This window comes from Eurypyga helias, unplaced genomic scaffold, assembly GCF_000690775.1.
Source record: "Eurypyga helias isolate BGI_N326 unplaced genomic scaffold, ASM69077v1 scaffold28641, whole genome shotgun sequence".
In the NCBI taxonomy this organism is placed as follows: domain Eukaryota; kingdom Metazoa; phylum Chordata; class Aves; order Eurypygiformes; family Eurypygidae; genus Eurypyga; species Eurypyga helias.
Genome location: NW_010233184.1, coordinates 21,579 through 44,379, shown reverse-complemented (window position 1 = coordinate 44,379; position 22,801 = coordinate 21,579). Strand labels below are relative to the sequence as shown.

General features: G+C 38.9%; 1 protein-coding gene across 1 annotated transcript in view; it reads right to left on the bottom strand.

The window, feature by feature from the left end:
- Positions 1-265: 265 nt before the first annotated feature.
- ESRP2 (epithelial splicing regulatory protein 2) overlaps positions 266-22,801 on the bottom strand; it is a gene marked incomplete at its 5' end in the record, with an annotated part of 43,869 nt that continues 21,333 nt past the window's right edge. Inside the window, 12 exons of the mRNA XM_010161670.1 lie at positions 266-1,617; positions 4,585-4,694; positions 12,853-13,030; positions 14,030-14,222; positions 15,489-15,675; positions 16,957-17,178; positions 19,218-19,519; positions 20,032-20,074; positions 20,270-20,402; positions 21,126-21,236; positions 22,048-22,102; positions 22,223-22,321. Of these exons, the coding sequence (XP_010159972.1) occupies positions 4,605-4,694; positions 12,853-13,030; positions 14,030-14,222; positions 15,489-15,675; positions 16,957-17,178; positions 19,218-19,519; positions 20,032-20,074; positions 20,270-20,402; positions 21,126-21,236; positions 22,048-22,102; positions 22,223-22,321 (1,613 nt within the window). The remainder of the gene's footprint in view (positions 1,618-4,584; positions 4,695-12,852; positions 13,031-14,029; positions 14,223-15,488; positions 15,676-16,956; positions 17,179-19,217; positions 19,520-20,031; positions 20,075-20,269; positions 20,403-21,125; positions 21,237-22,047; positions 22,103-22,222; positions 22,322-22,801) is intronic.

Below are 22,801 nucleotides of genomic sequence, written 5' to 3'. Positions count from 1 at the left end.
GCACCAGAAGGAAAGAACTATGCATGTAAACAGTTAAATCACATTGCCCAAAAGTGTTCCACTACAAGAGAACTATGTATCATGCATACTTCTGGCTTATCAGCATATGCAAAAAGAAAGAAAAATCACACCACTCCTGCAAGGTATGTATGCTCACCTAAATCTAGGAGAAAGAGAAAACTGAGTAAAAGGATATTTAATCAGAGAACGATGCCCTGTGAGAAGTAAAAACAAAGCCTAAGTTACTTTCAAAAGCCAATACACATCGTAAGCATCTCTTTTATTTGTTGTAATATAAAGAAGCATACATCATTCAGTTCTTTTAACTACAACTCAAATTGTACACTAACAAAAAAAATCAATTCAGACATCCATGAACATGTCACAACGGGATTCATTACATTTAGCTCTGCTGGTATTGCACTTGGAATGGTTTTGAAGTAAGGCACAGTAAAAACAAAGTCATTTAGTGCTTCTACAGCAGATGTCTTTTTTTTTTCAAACACATGCTACATGACATAAAGTACTTCTAGCTTATGTATATACACACACAAGGAAAAAGAAAGAAGCATGCACTAGAGGATTTAGATTTCAACACATCTTGTTGTTTCATAATATACAAATAAAGATGTAAACAAATTGCATGCACATAAACTAGAGCAAAATCTTTAATACAGTATCTGAAAGCTAGTATGCTTAAATAAAAAAATATAACTTATTAGTACTCAGGTTTATGTGCCATTTTTGTCCTGTAGAGATTAAGTTTGGGGTTGGGGGCAGGGAGGATTTTCCTGGTTTTGCCATTGTTTCTATTATGTTTTTTGTTTTACACATTGGCAGCAGTACATTGGTAATAAAGACAAATATGGCTTTTCCAAAACAGTGTATAATGAAAACATGAGAAAGCACAATTGCATTTGGGGTCCAGCATTCTGGTATTTTCCAGTCAAGAACAAAACAAATCAATATGATCTACTCTTTGAATTGGGAAAGCTATGCATTCCAAAAGACCTTTCTAAAGACATTTAAACCTAAAAAAACCAGACACTTTGTCAAGTGTAAACTCTTCAAAACTAAACACAGAAGAACATGAATGACGCAAGCTTCGCTTTCCACTTTAAATGCTACTGAACAGGTATCTCCCATGGCTGTGATAGCTGAAGTGCTATTAGATTGTCTTCAGAATTAACTAGATGCCAGGAGTGGGTTTGCTTATTTTTAAACTAGTACATTAGAAATTAAGTAATTAACTGCACAATTTTTGGTGTCACTTTATCTTTGGCATAGGATGTGCCATTGTTCAAATTCAATACAGGACATGTACCACTCTACATTCCAACACAGCATGCTGAAAAGGCACATTTGCTGCTGCCTGGGTAGCAAGGGAAGACTTCTTATTTTACAAAAGGCACGGTCTTCAGTGCAACATTCTTCCCCCATCCCCCGAAGAGTGTTTAGTTAGACCAGGTACAGTTCTACGTAGCGGCCTCCCAGGAGCTGTCCGTTTTTCTCAGCCACTGCTTTCCTAGCTAGATCCAGGCTTGGAAAAGTCACCAATGCCTCTCCACTGGGCTGGCCACTAAAGTTGTAAAGCAGGAGGATGGAATCTGCATGGAGCTGCAATGGTACAAGACAACAAAAGAAAAAAAAACACCACACGTGATTAAGACCAGAGATGATACCTGGAAGGGCAGTTTTTGATGCTGTGCATCTGGTTCATTCCACTCCTGTGTCTGTAGCAAAAAGATTCTGGATGTGAGAATAGGGAAAAGAGACCGAAGATTAAAAGCTTGGCTTGGAGAACAACAGCAGCTCTCGTTCTGCTGTTGTGCTGAACAGAATGATGATGTAGGCATAATTCCATGCAAAGATTTTGCTAGAGAAGTAATTCAGACTAAAGCTTGACCAGAAAAGAAAGACTTGGATGTTAATAAAGAGTAAATGCAGCAAGAAAGTCCAGGCATTGACTGCATAATTCCTGTACTCTGTGGACTACTGTCCAAGTGACAAAGGATATGAGGCATATGAATACCCACATTCAAAGTTTAAAAGAGAAAAAAAAAAAAATACAGAGCTGTATGAGAGTTCTGTGTTGGGAGGATGAGCTGAACTTAACGCAGGTATACACTGCAAGAAAGATTGTTCGGTAAAACAAAGTAAAATTTAGTGCAGTCCAACTCAATTAAAGAAACCTTTATTGCAATTTTAACAAGGCTAAGAAAAAAGCAGGATATGCAAATGAGATTATTTTGTCCTTAGCGTTGATTTAATTTGGAGTGCATTTTCCCTTGTGAATTCTTAAAAGGCAATTTCAAAACGCTGAGTTTAAAGCAGACATCTGTCTGCCCTACGGTACCCAGCCATTTCTCACTACATGCTCGAAGTCTTTTAAGCTAAGTCCAGAAGCCGTGTTTGTGAATAAAAATGGATCTCTCAAGTTTTGAAACCAAAGGCTGAAGGCTCACATACGAACAAGATTAGCTTGTTGGAGAAATCAGTGACAGACAAAATATATGGTCTATGCTGGAAAACCAACCAGTTTCATGAGTATTAACCCAATTCAAGTTCCTCTGACATATGACCTCATGATTTTATAAAAGGTTGAAATATTTAAGTTCCACTTTTTTAGAATTTATGCGTGCCTGGTACACTGCAAGAAATATCAGACTTCTCAGTTATTACCAGCAGTAGTTTTTCATCAGCTTCACATTCAAACATATGAAAACTGCAAGTACATGCCAGAGCTTCACACACCCAATCACTCAGCAGGCAGAAGTATTCTTAAGGTATAAGCGACAGTACACTTCAGAAACTGAAAGCATGTATAAGACAGTTAGTAGAGACTTCGTATCATTTCTTTTCACAGAACTAAAGTTAGTCAAAAACCAGCATGCCAAAAGAAATTCAAAAGACATAAAACATCATGTCTGAAGCCCAGTTCAGGTTTGGAAGTAATCTCGGTTTATTCAGAATAACAGTGTGCTCAGAGAGAGCTCTACACAGCTTGGGTTGAGTCACAAACCTAAGCTAAAAGATGGTCTGTTCTACACCAGCTCTTTGCTGTTAACCCATATGGGGATCAAGTTGTTTAGCACATCAGTCCTGAATGTAAGTGTAATACTGCAGTTCAGAGTCAGCTGAAAACACACATGGAGCACAGACAGATCTCTGAGCACAGGGGAGAGCTTTAAGAAGTAGTTCAAATAGCAGCTTTGGTGTAATACCTGGGTAAGGCTCTGGTAATTCACACTGTTAAAGGTTGCACAGAAAGTTAGCAGAGAAGTCTACACATTCTGCAAGCAACATAATTAAAAGGGTTAAACAAACCCCTACAGTTTCTTTTTAAAGACAGACTAGTTTTAGGTTCTTATTTATACTGATTTATAGATACGTATTTTCTTTATGTACATATATATTTTAAAAATACAGATTCAAATCTGTATAAATCTTTTTTTCTGGATGTTTTGTTCTAAGAAGAGTGGTATCTGTATGATAATATGCTGGACTGCTTAGAATTCAGGGAGAGCTACTCCAGGAACTATTTTCTAGTCAAAGACTGTTTCCATCTCATATATAGTAGAACCCTATTGCTGATCTGGTTTTCCAGTTAATCTGGGTAAAACAAGAGAGGCAAACAGATTGTCCAAGGTCACATTAATATGGAAATACTCAGAATAACAGTAGATGTTCTTCGGTACGCCAGCAGACCATGGAGCCTCTAATCTACCTTTTCCCTAGCAGATCTAACAGTATCATGAGAAACCAACTTATCTGAAAACAACTGATAGTGATTCTGTGAAAGTAGCTTTATCTATGAAGGTACTTTATCAAGGCACAGTATTTGATTGCCATTTTTTGTACTGAAAGTTTTGTGTGTGTCTTTTTTTATAAGTAGAAAAAGAATGTAATAACTAATCAGTAGCAGTTTGCATGGAATACAATAGTATTGGGAAGCCACAAACTCCACATAGGTTACAATACAATTTCTGTAAGTATTATGGGCTAGCGTCAAAAAAGCAGAGAAGTTCACCATTAGCAAATATAGTCAGTTGCATTAAAAAGCCCCTGTACCAAAGAAACCTCTTCAAAAAAACCCAAACCCAATCCCACGGTAATAGTTCACATTGCATTAGAGAGATCAAGAAACAGAGAAATTAATCGCGACAGCTATGTGATACAGGAAAGACACAGCCAGAGGTCTGGGGGGTTTTGCACATACATTTGCATGCGCTTTGTAACCATATCAAGGAAAAAAAAAATATCATCTACTATATTGGACTGAAAGCTTCACATGAGAAATAAAGACTAATAAACCCTTCCAGAAGCTTAACACACCATCTGAGCAGAACCAGGCAATCACACTACCTCCACCACTGCCATCCCATCAACGACAGATCACAGTTGGCCTATTTTCTTTAGGTTAGTTGATTTTTTTAATAGGACAAAGCAGAAAGGTTAAAGCAAGGTTCCCAACACAAGCTAAGAAGGGGAAAAAGCCATAAGCAAAAAAATCCTGTACCACCAAGCCCTTCTTTGCGTTCCCATTCACCACTGCAGACCCAGTTTCTGCCAGCCGCATCTTACCTTCTTCAGAAGTTACAAAGTTACAAACAGACCCACTCTTTCGGTGCTTGTAACACACTCCTTGCTTGATCGCTCAGCTGAATAAGGCCATTGTAGTCATCAGGTGCGTACTACAGTACAAGTGTGATACACGGTAATCAGCAAGAGAAGGAACACTTCGGGTACAGCAAGCCACACAGACCATCATTTGCAACCTTAATTAAGAGCATCAGCTAGAACAACTGGCAGGAGACAGTGAATTTGACAGCTACTGGTTTTATGCAAGATTTAAAAAACCAACATTAACTGAATTACCAGTTATAGAAATAGATTTAAAAGTAAATGCACGTGGGGAATATTCTAAAGTGTGTATTTGAACTGCTCCTTATATCAAGGGAGGGAACCTGTTCAGACCATGAAGTGCTCTTTCATCCCTTCAACTGATGAGCCAGCAGCAGCAAGTAACAAAACTCTCTGTTGTTTGCACAATCAGGCTTCCAGTAAGGACTCTCACTGGGACAGCTGAGCATCTTCCTGCACACATACTGAAGTGGGGGATTACAAGTGTGTGGATCTCATTCAGATCTTGTATGCAGTCATGGAAATAAACTGCAGCTTCTCTAGGGCAGAGTGATAAACACTTCAGCTGCATATAATACTTGCATTGCACAGACTACACGCCAGTGTAGTTAAAAAAACAGTGGCCTGGAATGAATGCACTTAAAAGATAAAATAGCATTTATACTAGTATAGTCTATTACAGTGTAACTGCATCATAATAGGTTTGGAGTAGAAGAATATTAACACACAAATAGTGACTGTACAGTACAGTCAAACCAATAAATTAAAAACAAAAACCCCACATGTGGATCAGATCTAAGAAATACTTGAGATTCTGAATCTGAACAGTATACTATTGCATACTATTACATACTATTATATACAGTAGTATACTACGCATACTATTGGAGGGCCGGGTATAAATATGAAATCTATAGTCAGTAAAATAGATCTTGGGGAATATGAAGCCTGATTTTGTTCCTATCTTGCAATCTTTTCAAAATTACGTATCTTGGAAAGGGACTGAGCATAATTGCACGTGCTACAAAGACTATTGGAGTGGCTCCTGTAATTCATAAAACAATATGTTTAGCATAACCCAAGCTATAGAATATCCTTTCAGTGGCAAGCAGAGTTTCCTGTCTCCCCCTAAAAAGACTGGTTTGCACTAACATTTTAGAGGATTGCCAAATGCACACAATGTAGACGTACTATGCTGCGTTCCTTTGATATTTCTGTAGTACAAAAAGTCTCCTGCCAGCTTAGGGAGAAAAAGGTATTACATTTGGGCATACAGGACGTGTTGTATCCATCCAAAGTGAAGTTGAAAGGAAAAAAAACCAACCATCACAGTATACACCTTCCACAGAGAACAAAAACCAAGAGCCCAGAGAACATAAAGAAAAGAACCTCCCAGAATTTTTACTACTGAATTCTAGCCACCTTCACATCTAGACCCATGCCTTTAAGTAAAAGACAAATATAAGAAGTATTTTCTAGATAGTCTCTGCCAGGGCAACCAGACCGTGCAAATATTAGATTTGTCAGTTCCCAGACCTGCCCTTGAAACAAATCTACAAAATGCAAGTTTACTCTTTGGAAGGAATGTCTCAAGATAGTACATACTTTAGATTATCAGTAGATGTACAGTAGGTAAAGGTTTATAGTCTCTTGTGAGGGACAGTGTTTAAAAGGTTACACCTGAAACGCATAAGCAATGAGGAAAACCATGGAAGTGGGAAAACTACCCTGCACAGAAATGTTGAAGGCTTAAAGAAGTAAAGAGTAAAAGACAAAAAGTACCTAGCAATAGAAGAAACTTCTAGTAACAAGAAAGATAGGTAGGAGACTGCAGTTAATTGAAACAGAAGTTGTGGAACAGTAGATTCTTCAAACTTACAGGTTTCGAAAAGTAGTACTGCAAACCAAGCTAGGAAATAAAGTGGGGGAATTCTTATTCCCTGTGATTTAAATGAAAACTAACCTAACTTGCCTGAGGGAGTACATGATCATGAATACTTTGGATTCTGTCTGTATTTCAGAAACCCACAAAACAAAAACATCCAACCACGCAGGATAAACATATAAACTCATTGCTCAAAATCAAAATACAGTTTTGCTAGCTTCACCTGCAATGCAGTAGACCAAATTCTGCTTCCATTTAGGTTTCAAAAATACCACCAGGTGATTTAACACACACACACAAACACACCTCCCCAGTATAACCAGCTACAAGTTCACTGAGCTAGCAGTTTGTTTCCTGTATAAACGTTACTGAGGCTTGGGGCAGTATGACAGTACTGAGATAACACGAGACATCATATTGTATTTTCAAATGCCTACTCTTAACACACAGGTAACTGGCAAGAAGTTACCAAATACTACAATAGTTCCCCTTAAAAGGAATAAAATCAAAAGCAGACCTCACTGTTAGTGCCTCCACTACCCTCCTCTTACCCCATGATCATCTCATTCCCACCTTCCTCGTCTCTCTGAACTGAAACACAGCCTCTTTCCTCAGAGCTGCAGCCTTGTCCCCTCCTCCCTTTGAGCTCACAACTTCGGGGGTGTACGTGTGTGCGGAATACCCTTCCAACTTAAAAGATTCTTTCTCAGCCAGGGGCTTCCATTTACTCTCAGTGTGTCAACAGTAGCTTTACAATATAGGGGTCTACTGGGATGAGGCAGTAGCGAATCCTGCTTTTTAAGCCATTACTTCATTTATGAAATACAGTATCTATCAAAGTTTCCCTTTAGCTCATCCTATTAAAATGGATACTCTCACCTGTTCATAGGTGATGAACAAGGGAGACCTAGTCCCTAGAATGACTGAACAAGAATGCAGAAATAGACTCAGACAATAACACAATTTCTCTTTTCCCCTTGAAGCAGCCATCAAAAAGTCTAGCTTAGTCTAGTAAGGAAGATGACGCAGAATACCGTTGTTAAACGAAGAGCTCCATTAGAAATGTCAGCCTCAGATGTTAAGGACAGCAAGACATGGTTCTCAGCATACATTCTGGAGCTATGCTGACTTCTTCCAGTGATCAGGGATGGGAGCTAGGATCAAGGAAGACGGAAACTAAATATGGGATAATGTTTGCATTTAGAAACTAACCTAGGAAAAGGAAGCAAAACAGAACCTTTGCAAGTGGTTACTCAGTAAGATTTTGGGGTTAGCGATTTGCTCTATGGCAGGCTGCTAGATGGCAGGAAGAATATGCATATGTACTGAACAAAAAACCACAGCAGAGATTGCACTGAATAGTGTAGAATGGTGTTTCCTGTTCCCCACATTCTTCTTGTTATCTCCCCTGTGAAGTGGGGACTTTCATCGCTTAAGACATGTCTGTTAATAATGGCAAAACGATGCCTCCAGAGGGACATATTACTTCTTTACAGAAACAGCGGTCTGCCTTGTAGGTATAAGGTAAATACCTTTCTAGACACTAACATTTGAAATGGAGAGATATTTCAACTTATGTATATTCAACACTTATTAATTATTAAATAACATATTACTACAGACTATATAATAATAACAAATGACAAATCTATTAAACAACACTAGCTCCTGTCTCCAAAAGGAGATAAGCATTTCTGACCACCAATTACCTCCAGTATGGTAGCATCTCCCAGACAATCTGCTATGCTTACAGCAGTACAAAGCTTTTTAAGATGATAGGAATAAGAGGCAGATGGGGTAATAAGGAGGTAGTATACTACACTCTCTCCTTGCATTTTTTTTTCTTCAAGCTAGTTTATTTCTTTCCAAAATACCTGCTACATTGAGGGGAGTTATAGGACTGTCCTTGTCCCCTCACAGACTGTACGCAGATTTAACCAGGTCACTAACCAGTAAGACATTGATTTCCATTTCCTTTTTTCAGTTCCTACAGTGTACATTAAAAGATCAGCCTAAAACAGTATATGCAAAGCAATCTAGGGAAAAAATCAATTTTTAAAAGCACAATTAAAATTGGGAAGTATATTTATACATGACACAATTGGGGAAAAAAAAACCAAACACACAAAGGGAAATTAAATATAAAAATAATTCCCACCTGGAAAGGAAAACATCATAGGCAAAATGGCTACTTCAGCATTGCAGCTGCAATTCTGGCCTAAAATACCGATAAACTATCACAAAACAGTTCCCAAAGAGGAGAAGTCCAGTTCTCAGACTTTGGAAAAAGGTCTACATACAGTGAGTCTGGAACATGGAATCTGATTTGTTGACCAGGTAACTGCAACCTTTGGCAGAAGAATCAGGAATAATACCTTAAATGGGCCTTGCCAGGAAAATTTATCAGCTGTACCTTAAGAATGCTACTACAAGGACCAGCAACCACCTGAATGTTTTGTGTACGTAATGCCTGTTCCCAAAAATACAGCTTGAAGATGGTGCCACTTTAGTCTCTTGCTTCAAGCATAGGAAGCAACAGACAGAAACAGTAAGCACTAATTTACTAGACCCAGTCTCACAGATGCTTTTTCCACACAGGCAACATTTCCAGGTGGAAGATAAATTTAGAAGTAAAGCAAAACAAACAGCATGCAACATTCTGAGTGCATGGGGTGAGCATATAATAATGTCTATATTGCCAGATGACCTCAAACACCAATGAGTGGAAATTTCTTTCCCTTCTCTTCTCTAGTCAGAAGGTGCAATGCCTAGAGTTGGCAGACAGCTGATGGGGTATCCCTCCCAGACCACGAAGCATCAGGTTTCAAAAGGAAGCCATAGGAAATAGAGAATACTTCTTTGTTCAAGCATGCGTTTCAGAGACAAAACCTAATCCCTAAAAAGTCAGTAACAATGAAGCCCGCTGTCCTGATGCAAGAGAGAAATGTTGTTAATGCCCTTGGAATTTAGCCATCCATCCACTTTCCTTCTTTACTTATTACTGTTTTAAGCACAAGCCACCCTCCTCCTCCTGCAACAATGAGCCTTAAATTCCATGTTTCTGAAGACCTGGAGGATTAATATACTGCAAAAGCTCTTTTTAGCTGAAGATAAAAGGCACCTAAGCCCAGTAAAGGTTTAAAGGATAGTATTTATTTTAAGCTTCTCTTACATGAAAATATGTACACAAAGAAGTCCCTACATTTCCATCTTAGCCTTTTTCAGCAAAGTATAGTAGTATGTTTCATTCAGAACTAGTAAAAAAATTAACTAGAAGTCTAAAGTTTAGGGGCCATGGTCATCTGAGCTTTATTTACAGCTGCCTGAAAATTTCCTGAAAAAGGCTAGGATGGAAATGTAGGGACTTCTGTACTTCAGTAACACTGATAAGTCTGTTGCATGTAATTACTATTTTCACACTACTACTTCCTCAAACCTTTTCCCTGAGGATCTGAAATATGAATTATTTTTTCTTAATTCTAGTAAGGTCTCTTCACAACCACATATTTTCAAATTACAAGGGAAACTTCCTGTAAACATCCATAGATCCCTTACTTCAAGGTAATGCCCAAGGACCAGCATGTGGTGAGGAGCTGGTGTCTTAGCACCTGCCAGAGCAACTACTGTCATCCCACTGTCCTGTCTGAACCATATAGTGGGGATTTTTGTCATGGTGGTTTTGGTGGTTATTGTTGGTTTAAGTATCCTTTAGCTGTGTATCCAGAATATGACTGGAGTCAAATAAATGGCCCTGTTGGATTACAGTACAATTAAAAAGCAGTTTAACATTAATTACGTACTGAATCAGAGAGTACTAATACGAGGTCTTTTGAAGATTGTGATACACTAAAATACTCTACAGAATGATGATGGAGAAAATGGCTACCTCCAAGATTTACTATTAAAATTCTTCACGGGTTTATCAAGGTTGTTTAATGCAAGATACATTAAACATATGTAAGCTGGAAGGAGTTTTCAACAACAAAACCAAGAAAGCAGGACCAAAGAAGAAATTAAGCTGTTCTGAACCACTAAACAAGAAGCTAGAGCTGATACAATTAAATGAAAATTAAAATGCTGATCTGCAGACTTTTAAATTATTTATTAGAAGCATGTACTGATGTTGAGACCAGCTTGTTGGAGCCCATGATGAACAAAGTCTATCTCTTAAGAGGCAGGTCTGGTATGAAAGGTGCTTTCACTTAAGTAGCAACATGTGCATACATGCAATATACAGAGCCCATGAAGACTGAAGGAAGAAAACAGAAGAGAATAAAGCAAGAACTAACACTTAAAACCTGTTCCTTTCAGACAAGGACACACAAAGACCAAAAATCACCCTTCAATCTCAGCATGTCCGATCTGGTTCCCAGAATGCCAACATCAATTAGTTATACAGAGATTAAAACCATGCCCAAACCACTGACGATTATTAGGGGCTCACTTTATAAACGAGCAGAAGCATCGTGCAATAAATCCTTGGGCAGCAGCAGAAAATGAAAAAACATGAGGAGAGAGGGGAGGAAAAAAAAGAAAAAAGATTAGTTATTGCTCCAGAGACATAATATTGTCCCAATACAGTGTCACCACCTCTTTTTTCCCCCTAAAGGAATGAGCGAGTATAAAACTAGTATTACCACGTGGGATTCCAAGAACAATTCAAAATAACTCCTTGGCGCCTTTATAAGATATTGAACCCGATCTCATTTGGACAACATCTTCTAAAGAAATCAAAGAGGTGACCAATTTAATAACAGCAACTGACGATGACAGGAGGCTGCAGCAGAATATAGGTTTCACCCTGTGGCAAAAACCCCCCAGCCAGCTAAAAAAAAATAAAAAAGGTAAATTATCAGTGGCTAAGCATCAGATGAATGATTACTACTGTTTGGAAAGCCACAAGTAACTGAATTTGGTTTGAACTCTGGAAATACCTGCTGAGGACAAAGCCCTAATATACAAGGTTTAGTTTCTTTTTAATACTTGTCAAAATTCATCACACTTTTTATAAGCTAGGCTTCAAATTTCTCCACTGAGAAAACCAAGTAAGTGAAACTACTTTCAAACATAAATGTAACATTTGAAAAGAAACCACAACAGGTAGAGCACTGTATCTTCCAAATACTCAAAACTTGGAACATAAACATTTAAGCATCTGTTCTCAGTCTACATTAATTTACATCGCAGACATCTGGATCTACAAATTAAAGGAAAAAGAAAAAAGCCCACCATACCATGCCTGAATGTTTTGTATTAGCTGCTGCTGTGCATTAATGGGAATCCATCCGCATCTTTGCCTTTAGCCTTATCACTGTTATCCAACTTAAGAGAATTTTGAAGAACAAACATGCAAAAACTGTCATCTTTTCACACACGGCAGTGGTTTGAGCTCCACCAAGAGGATTTTAAGTCAGGGCTTCTGAGTAATACCAAAAGAGCAGATTTGGTATTTGTATAAGTGCCATTAGCCACACAAGTTAAATACTCACCAGGATATACCATATTATCTTTCCTTTTAGCAAACATATGATGACAAAATGTGGATATAGACACAATATCCTTTGAGATGAAAGGCAGAAGACATGGAAAGACCCATTCCATGAATTCAAATAAATGATTCTGGGAAAAAAATGTTTGTACATGGTGCTATTTTTTTTTTATGTTCCTTAAGGAGATAAGTGTTTGCTCACTGATAGAGCATTGAATCAGTACCTACTGACTGAAGTTAGCTAGAGCATGTAGCATATTTGCTATTGGTATAAAATGGTTTGGAAAATAGTGTTTTCCTTTAGGTTGCAATGTAACACAGTTTTAATGGAAAATGCTCCTGCCTGTAACCAAAATAGTCCTTGAAAGTGCATCTGACAGAGGCATCTGTCACTCTCCTTCTGCAAGCAAGTTAGCATACCTAGGTCACAGCCTTTTGTACTAGAAATTTGCTCTCAGCAGACTTGAACACTTAAGTCTTTGAGGTCAAACACTGACCCTACCTAGGGCTCCCACCAAAAAGTGGCCAGGACTAAAAGCTTTCATCAGTCCTCACCTTCCTCTGGCAGCCCCTTTGCAGCTCCACGCTTCCTCCCTCTCCAAACTCAAACCCTAATCCTAGACACTAAATCACTGCTTTCAAATTAGGATAGGTTTATTATATAATAAATCAGGCAAATTCTATTTCAGGCTTCTGTCTGCCAGTTAAATATGCAACACTGAGCTTGCACACTTGTTCAGCAGTTTCCAAAAGCACTCACTTGCTCAGTTTGATCCCCACTGATCATCACTCGGAGGTCCAAATACAGTATCAAGGAGAGGGACTGCATACTAACCTGGTACCCCTGGAAGAAACTGAGTATCTCCTTCATTCCTGTGTTGTATGGCAAGCCCTGCATACGGACTAGTGCTCCAGGCTGGGGCAGAATCGGAGTGTGGCTGGCAGTGGCAGCAGCGGCTACAGCTCCTGGAGGAGCTGCAATATACCCCACTGTGGTAGGGGATACGGGAGGACTGAAACAGAAAGAGTGGCAAAATTGTTATGAAAATAAATAACTGGTTTCAGTGCTCAGAGTAGGCAAAGGTGAAACTGAAAATTTAAATTTGAAAACAAGCCCAAAAACCACAGGAAAACAAGAAGCCCCGATGTGGATTGCTTGGTGGACTTTCTTAATTTCTCTTCAGCATCTGATAATTTATTTTTAGAGAAGGGAAGGAAAGGAAAATAGCTAACATTTGTAGTTGAAGAGTGGCATTTGTTATTTCACAGTGGAGGATAGAAATAGTAGCTGCGGATTACTTGTTCTAAGATTGTTAATAAAACCATAAAGAAAAAAAGGAGGGTGGAATCATAGTATGAAAAGCAGACACAGGCACAAATCTGGTACTTCTGAGCCACAAAAGTAGCATCTCTGGTCAGGGCCCATCTAGCACTTTACCACATACTCAAGCTAGTAAGTGCCACCAGCCTTGGAACTGTGAATGCACAAGTTATTTCACCATGGACCCAAGCACCAGCTCTCAGTGAGCCATGTTGATACCATTTGTAGGAAGGGAAAGGGGGGAGATCATCCGCGTTGCTTACGCATGTGAAGTGCTTTGGTCTCACTGATACCAGAAATCAAACCTAATACACACCTCTGACAAGTCTTTCACTAAGGAAAGAGTATTGTTAAGTACAAAACAAACGAAGGGTGAGGGTAGAGGCATGTATTGACACAGCTTCTCATGTGGCCAAGAAACAGAACTGCCTTGATGACATTGCCCCAGTGCCAAACATGCTGTTAAATATTAGACCAACATTATCATGAGATTCAAACAGAACACAGGGAAAAGCCAAACTTCACTACAAGGCCACAGAGACTCGGTCAAAATGGTTACTGCCTCTGCTGATGAAAATCAAGTTTCCAGTACTACCTACACCAGAAGTACAAATTTAGGAGCCGTTCATGAGTGACCACACAGTTGCCTGCTCCACTGAGGTAACATGTCAGAGAAGCAGCTGGGGCTTACCTGGGATAGTAAGCTGTGTAATTCATATAAAGCTGAGCAGCCTGAGCTGGGTAGTAGGTAACAGTTGGAGGAGCAGCTGTGGAGGCCTGGGGAGTCCTGGTGGCTGGCAAGAGGGCTTGGGGCTGGTAAAGCGCTGCCTCTGCAGGGATCACGGCTGCTGTTTGGAATGCAGCATAAGCTGGTGGAGAAAGACCTAAACCCAAACCAGGGTACAGCAAGGAGAAAAAAAAAAAAAAAAAAAGAGAAAAAAAAGAGAAAACAATCAGAATGAAGATTTTTGCTAAAGGAAGGAAATTATTCATCCCAAAGTGATTAATACCATCTGGGTACGATTAAAGAGCACTTGTGCAAAGACTGCTCTCTAGCCTCTCCCCTGGACACCCCCACTACATCACCATGAAAGAAAACTGGGGCATTTGAAATGAGCAATTCCTAAGAGTTCACAACTCCTGGAGCTGAGCAGCCTTGCCCATGTGTAAATGGAAAGTAGGGCACCTCAGAGTTATTCAAAGAAAGCATAAAGCCATGTGCGTAGAGAAAGCAGGCGTGCACACCTACACACCCTCTGTCCTTTCTAACAGAAGTTGTACTCTGTGGGACAAAAGTACCATCATATTAGCTATACATGGGCATCCACAACTGCTGACTATGAGTCTTCATGTACAAGCCTCCTGCAACTTCAGAGAGTATTTTTAGGATATAGCAAATGGAAGAAAGAATGTCCCATTAGTTCACTAGTGTAATGCATTTTGATGAACAAATACCTGATTTGTGTAAGAACATTAAGCTTGGCTTGGTGTGCAATTTGTTTTCATAAACTGTATTTGGCAGCTTTTTACTATTTTGCAAATACACATGGGTATCTACTTTATGATTTGGTAGTGAGACTAATCAGAATGGTAAAGTTCCATTACAGTTCCACAATAAGGTTCACTGTAATCTTAAATAAAATTAAAAAAAATAAAACTCCATCTGACTTCACCACTATATGGTCTGTTAGCATATCATCCCAGTGGGTGTTTTCCTTCAAAAATAAGCCCATAGAGTACCTTCTTAATGCTCTAAGGCAAGATAGCAAGAGCACTCATTGGCAGGTAGAATATAGATTTGCTCCCCCTTTTAAAAATCCTTTTAATTCCAAATAGGTTTCACTACAGACAAGTCTACTGCAGAGATCAGAAGAACAGTACACCCATAAAAAGCAAAGTATGCAACAATTTCACTGGCAAGGCCTTGCTGCCCTCTACTCACCACCGAAAATACAATAAAAATGCCTCTGATCAGTCCCATTGTTGCCCAAAGGGAACAATTCCAATCTCAGCATGTATACAGACGGATGATTATTGATCATGGTAAAACCCAAGTCAAAAGGTGAAAGGCCACAAAGCTTCAGCACCTACCACACATCAGCCTTTAGCAGCAGAGAGCAGAAGAATTGGAGACTTACATGGTAACTTACATGGCGGTGGGGATAAGCCACTACGATTTAAAGTGCCACCCATTAAAACAAAGTTCATCTCCTCTCCTGAACACTGGAATACTTCCACATAACGGTCCTTCATCATTTTTTTGTGACATTTCTGAGCCACCATAAAGGCTTTGTCAGCAGATTTCATTTGGATAAAAGCATCACCTGATGGTCGTCCCTAGGGGAGGGGTGGGAAAATAATCGTAAGTCAGTGTGTTATTAAAGCAACCCAGACCACAAGAAATGCAGAAAGTACTAAGATCAAATGTCTACTGAAAGTCTGTGTTGTTCTTCCCCATCTGGCACCAATGACTAATAGCTAAATTATTTTTAAGACCAGAAAGGCACGACTCATGTAACCAGTGCCGTTACCACAACACTACTTCTGTCATCTGCAGAAAGAAATAGAGAATAATTTTGCATGGAAACAAAGTTTGGAGGCCTCTGATCCAAATGCTGTTAAACTCAGGGCTAACTTTCAAAATGCATCAGGCCACTCATGGCCTTCTCCAATTGAAATGTGAGCATCTCCAGGGATGGAGATTCCACAGCACCTCTGGTAACCTGTTCGGCTGCTTAACTAATTTCTTCTTGTGAATTTTCTTTTTTTCCCCTTGGTTTTACCCAATTGAAATTTTCCTCGATGCAGTTTATTAACACTTTTTCATTCTTCTGCTGTGAAGCTCTAGGAGTAGTCTAGCTTTGTCTTCCCTGTAACTACTTTTTAGGTAATAGTACAACAGTAAAAAGCTCCAGACATGCTTTAGTAAAGTCCATAGCTACATTAGAAACTGGTTTCCAGGTCTGATTTTCTGCAACCTGACAGACATTCCTGTATGTATAAAATACTGGAACCTTCCTTAACACAAAAGCCAGACAAATATAGTAGAACCCTCTCATTTGTTTTCTTTAATACCTCAGTATTTCTGTGGCTAATGAAGTTTATTTTTAAACACAAGACAACAGGGGAAAAAATATCCTCATGAGTATGTCATTAAAATATATCTAAACCACCATTTTTAATTATCAACTTCCTTTAAAACCTGAGAATTCCCTAATCAAGTCACAAAAACCTTATTTTTCCACAAACACCACCAGAACAACACAGCCTCCATTGAGCAGAAACCCTGAAGCTGACAGCAGCTATGCTGTCTAACACGAGACATTTGTGCCTTGTGTATTCCCAGCACTTGCCTCAAACAAAAGGGACGATTTAAGACAGCCTCCGGGATAAAGCTATCATTAAAAGAACAAGCTTCATCCTCCCCAGGCTTACACATACATATATAGAAAGAAAAGCAAGTGTATTAAAGAGAAGTGAGGAAAAGACAGACAAACAGAACATACTGTTTTCTCAAGGGTATAGAAGACCTAAAGCACAGCCAAGAACTGTGCTGCCTTGACTTCTAACCCTGTACAGCATCTGCAAAGTTAGACCTCCCATGCCAAACGCTGTTACCTGTTGATTAAGGACCATGTGAACTCCATGGGGCTTGATATCAGCTGTGGCATCTCCCATAAATTCCAGGATGTCATCAATGCCAGCAGTGTAAGGAAGGCCTCTGAGCCGGACACAGTCACGTATGCTACCCGTGGCAATGGTATATGGTGGGGGTATGACAGGAATGATGGGAGTTGGGAGAGTGGGAATAAGAGGTGTTGACATATATCGATTAAGTACCTGTTGGCGAAAAAGAACATTGCTAGAGATTTACACATCATCTGACTCAGCACAAATCAATGCTCACAATACTATTTCACACTTTTAGATAAACCCACTTCCACCATCAGAGGAAATAGAAAAGCCTTCTTAAACCAAATTATTGCAGATAGTTTCCTGTTGGGCATCTGAAAGTTTCAAACTCAGAAGGAGAGAGGGTAAATCTAACAAATTTAATTTGCTAGACCCTAATAATACACCTTAGTAATTTCATTATAAAAAAGTTAAAAGCAGATTACAGTTCACTTTAGGATATCCTACAAAGGATCATCCGAAACCCACATTTGTTCTAATAAACCAGTATTGTCACCTACAGTTCTTACTTAAATTAGGGTAAATTAAAAATGGTAATTTTAAAAGAACTGAGACCTGAAATGACTAATAAGTAAAAACACTAGCCCTAACTCATTCATAAAACCTCATCAGTTAAGTGAGAGTGCTGCATTTTCTTTAACCTGAGTGCTCATCTCCAAGTACAGGGTTTCTGGGAGGGGAAGAAAAAACATGCTAGCAAACAAACAAAAAGGATAACTATAGGAGACCTTGATCTCAACATTCTCTTTTTTCTTGACTCATTCCCAAATGACAAAGGGAACAAAACTTGCTGTTGGAGCCTACTGCTGAAATACATATTTAGCAATGATGATCAGAAATAAAGAAACACATTCCACTGAAAGAGGTAGCAAAAAAGAGGTTACAAAGCTTCAGTTTTGTCAATAATGATTCAGCCTAGGGAGTTTGTCTCGACAGAAGCCTTTTTCAAGAATGTACTTGTAGCACATTACAGGCCAGACCACTTCCCTCAGTTGTGTATAGAATATTGCAATTACTTTGTATTAACAGTAAGTGGATGGGAGCTGGCTTTACCTCTTGTAATTACTCAAACAAGCAGCCTGTAATTCCCTAAAAATATCTCTTGCTCAAACAGCCAAAAAAAAATTAGGGTGTCATCCTAGACAGATGGCGTAGAGGTAATGACATATTGGTAGAATGTAAGTTTTATCCAGGTCTCCCTAACAAAAGCGAGAGCAATAACTTGCTCACTGTGACAGTGTTTTTGATCCTTAGAGGATTTAGCCTCATTCTCTCGGAGCAGGGGCTAGAAATCTCATCATGACATTTCACTTAGTCTTCACAATACGCATCAGATTCTTGGCTGTTCCAACCCCCATATCACAGTACTAAAGGTAAACAGCAGGTCTACCTTTCCCTTGCCCCATCCCTTCTATGGAAAAGATTTCTTACGTCACATAGGTCAAAATAGTACCTGTATTAAGTTTTTATAGCCAGTGGTTATGCAAAAAACAGATCAAATCTCACAATGGTTCCCTTTGGCATTATCAGTCTAGAAATATTCTGTGTCAGGCAGAAAAATATAATATCTGATGTTTTTCACACGCTTGAGTTGCTGGCGTCAAAAATAAAATGGTTTTACTGGTTTAAGGTGGAGGTAATAGGAATTGATGAAGGATAGGGAAAAAAGTGAAATATATTTATCTTAGGAAAACAAATAGTTCACTTCCTTTCACCAAAAATCAGATACATCCTGGTAATTCCTAGTTTCCGACAAAGCAGTTGTAGGAAAACCTGTTTTAATGCATCCAGATTTGAATTTCATGTTAGAAATTCTGTACATGGAGACCAGAATTAAAACACAATGCTGCAGAGTTTCAAGAAGCATTACTACAACACTATCTATCTACTCTATCAGTATATTTTTAGAATTACTTTTGTGACTTCAGTCAACCTTTAAGAAGTAGAAGAAAATTATCCACTGATTTTTACTTTACAATCTGAGGGTGTTAAAAAACAACCCCAAACAGTGTCAGTAAAAGACCGAAACACGATGCTGTGCAATTTTCCATGCCAATCAGGAAGCATATATTACCCTTTCTACAACTTGACAACTTAAATATAAGTTGCCGACAACGTTGCCGACACCGTATTTGCAGAGATGTTTTAACCGTTAAGTTTCAAATCTCACAGCCAATAGTTACAACCTGTTGGACTTCTGCTGCTGTGCTCCTGAAGAGTTCAATGTAACGTTTTCCAAGTATTTCTTTGTGCTTTTTAAGTGCATTCTGTGCATATTCTTCACAGGAAAATAACACAAATGCATCTCCTGTGGGCCTGCCATCTGGGTACTTGACAAAAAGAAGTCCTTCCTTTCCTCCCGTGACTGGACACTCCGGCCCCAGGAACCCCAAGACATCCTCCTGAGTAGCAGTGAATGGAAGGCCTCTCATCCGGATGATAACTTGATTCTCCTTAGATAAGAACTGGGCCACTTCATTGGAGGTGCCTGGTAGAAAGATATAAACATATGTTCAGCCAACAACATACGGTCGTGCTGGTCAGTCCATTCCATAGGATGCAGGAGGGGCAAAGAATTAAGGAGCAATAGAGGAGGTAAGCAGCTAGCAACAAACCCACAGAAGACCTGAGACTACTAACTCCCAGCAATTTATTTTGAAGTGAAAATCCCTTATCCTGAAAGTGTTTCATATTTTAATGAAATTGGAACAAAGATGAGATTAGTGTAAACTTATACAAGGTACACAAATGGTTCCACTGCAAAGGCTCATTTTCCTCCCAAACAGCGTGACCTGTCTGGGAACATCACAGCCCAAATGCTCACAGCTCAAATTCAACCACATGAAACCAGAACTTGACAGGGTCAAGTATTCTTGGAAGGCGAAACAGGAAAAGCTACTTCATTATCCATTTGTGTCCTCAGTCAAGAAGAAAACCACAACAGAACTAGGACCACTCCTACGAACCTAAGTAACCACGCTGAACTCCAGCATCACCTACCTCCTGCAATTTTTAAGAATTCTTCCCCAGTTGCTTTGTAAACCTTAAAGAGAAAAAGGAAAAAAAAAATGACACATGAAAATTACAGCCTTCAACTCTAACGCACTCTCTCACATGTGAGAGAATTTAATTTTGGTACTTTGAGCAAAACTGAGGTCCAGTTTGTTCTCACTTAGAACTGTAGTCTAAAATATTCAGGTTGCTCTCCAAATATTTGTTTCAAGTCACTGCTTTTTACCTCAATGTATCTGCTACCCATGTGATGTTTATGTCTTTCCAGTGCAAGATCTCTCTGTTCAGAATTGACAAACCGAACCAATGCCTCCCCATTTCTTCTTCCTTGAGCATTCAGACAAAGAGCCACACCACCTCTGGAAGGTAAAACCAATAAAAATAAAGTTAGCCTGAATCTTTAATACATGTAAGAGAAATCAGACTTTAACAGTGAGTTTACAGATTGAAAAAGAAATTGCTACTATCCACAATTTAATTGCATTTTTAATGTAACACAATTATACTTCAGTGAGATCTGGATCTCATGCTGTTCACCACTTCCTCAACTCCCATGCAGACATAGATTTGCCAGCCCTTCCTGTCACCTCAGACATGCAGATTTTAATTTCCTCATGCCTCTAAATAAAAGAATGTATTTTCTCAGTGTTGAGAATCTAGAAAATATATAAAGTGACAGGTATACTAAATTAAACTATATATACACTCAGAGGTGTACACACATCAGTCATATGAAAATTTCTTCCAAACAGCACTTGGAAGTTTCTGGATCTGGCCTATTTAGTAAGTATAGCAGAATATGGGAGAGTTGACACAATATTAAAGCTTTGATTATATTTTGGCCTCTGCCTTGATTAATAAAGCAGGAGTTTCACCCCTTATGTACTAACAATAAACGAAGGTAGGTTGGCTTTCGATTAATAAGTCTCATCTCTTCTGGTAAAGCAGGGAGTGCAAAGGGGAAAGGCAGCAGAAGCGAGGAATCTAGTTGGGGTGTGTGGGGGACGTACGTTAAACAAACATTAAAAGAACTTGCTATTAAAGACAAAGTGATAAAGCAAGGCAAGTTCCTATTATCTTACTTGGCAATGTTAAGTCCTTTGAAAAATCGAGCAATATCTTGGTCTGAAGATTGCCATGGCAAACCTCTGGCACGTATTACTGTCTCACTGTCCACTGTTTCAGATTTACTACTGTGCAGAAAAAAAAAAGTCAAAGTTAGCTTTAATTTAGGTTTTCCATTATCCTACCAAATTTCAGTTTGCAACTAATTTAACTTGTAAATCAAGAGTCTATTTACTGTTAAGACGCTTCTAATTCCATTACTCATTTCAATAAAGATAGATTACTGGGATAATCCTTTTATATATACACAACACCTAAGATGTAGTATGTTGCCACCACATTGCAATTCCTTTAAAAAAAAAAAAAGTAAGACTGTCTCAAAGTGAAGTAATAAGGAAGTGGATTCATTTTACTTGAAAGATCTAATAGTCCAACATAGATGATTATACGGCAGTCCTAAATATGAGTACATATTACTTGTGCTGAAGAGGTTTCATTCTCTAGTCACTGCAATGTATTTGAAATCAAAGAACCCTTCTTTTCCCTAAACCCAAAATGCAATACAGTGCATTAGACTGCTCTTCAGAAGCGCCACGTTGTTCAGCTGCATATAAGGTGCACTTGCCATTAGCCCTGTTGACTTAGGGAAAGTTCACAAACATTTCTTCACCACTGGGCAAGATAAGTCAGCCTCGCTGCCACGCAAAACAGAAGCTAGAGAACAAAGAGCGCTTAACTTGCAGTGACTTTAAAGAGACAGACAGAAGTACAGCATTCAACATACCAGCTATAGTCTGTCCACACTAGACTACTGAACACAGTTACTGTGCCCAGGAACCACTTTACTTTCACAGTGACCGTGGGGAAATATTCACAAGCTTTCCTTGCTGTAGACAAGACTCATCCTTGGTTGTAAACAACCGTGACAAAGGCACTTACCAAGGACCTGTTTCGTACTTGTATTTCACAGTTTCAGGCTCAGTAAATATGTGATCTGCAACAAAACAGGAAGTTTAAATATAACCAGGGTCAGAGACTACTTAAGAACGACAGTAGCACTGCCAATTCTTACAGAAAAGAAAGGCTTCGGCGTTCTTTGTAAGTATTCACCTACCACAATTTTCAGAGAGCATGCTGAAAATGATAGCCACCATGGTTTTCACTTGCCACACGCCAAAGTCCTCCTCTGTTTCATCTGTCCCTAAGCCTAGATCTAAACAGGTGATTATAGAAAATAACAGACTTGCACAATCATTTGTAAACAAGTCATAAGGCTTTCCTGATATTAACAAAGAATTGGTAATCAAATTTACTGGTCTTAGTGGGGACACATGATCATTAGACATTTGTTACTCTGCTCATAAACTGGTTAATATTCACTTTAACAGTCAACAGTCTGAAAACTATTGATGGCTTACATCATTTCAGTGTTAATAGTTTAAAAAAAAAAAAAAAAAGCTGAATAAGTTCCCATCACTTCAAACATCACTGAACTTTAACCATTCAACTGGGCCACAACCACCCTCCTAAAATTTAGATGTAGGATGTTGGCTTGTTTGCTGGTTTGGAGTTGTTTTTTGGGTTTGGGTGTGGGTTTTTTTTTTTGGTTGGTTGGGTTTTTGTTGTTGGTTTTTTTTGTGGGTTTGGGTTTTTGCTTGGCTTTTTTGTTTTGTTTAAACTCATTTCAGTCAGG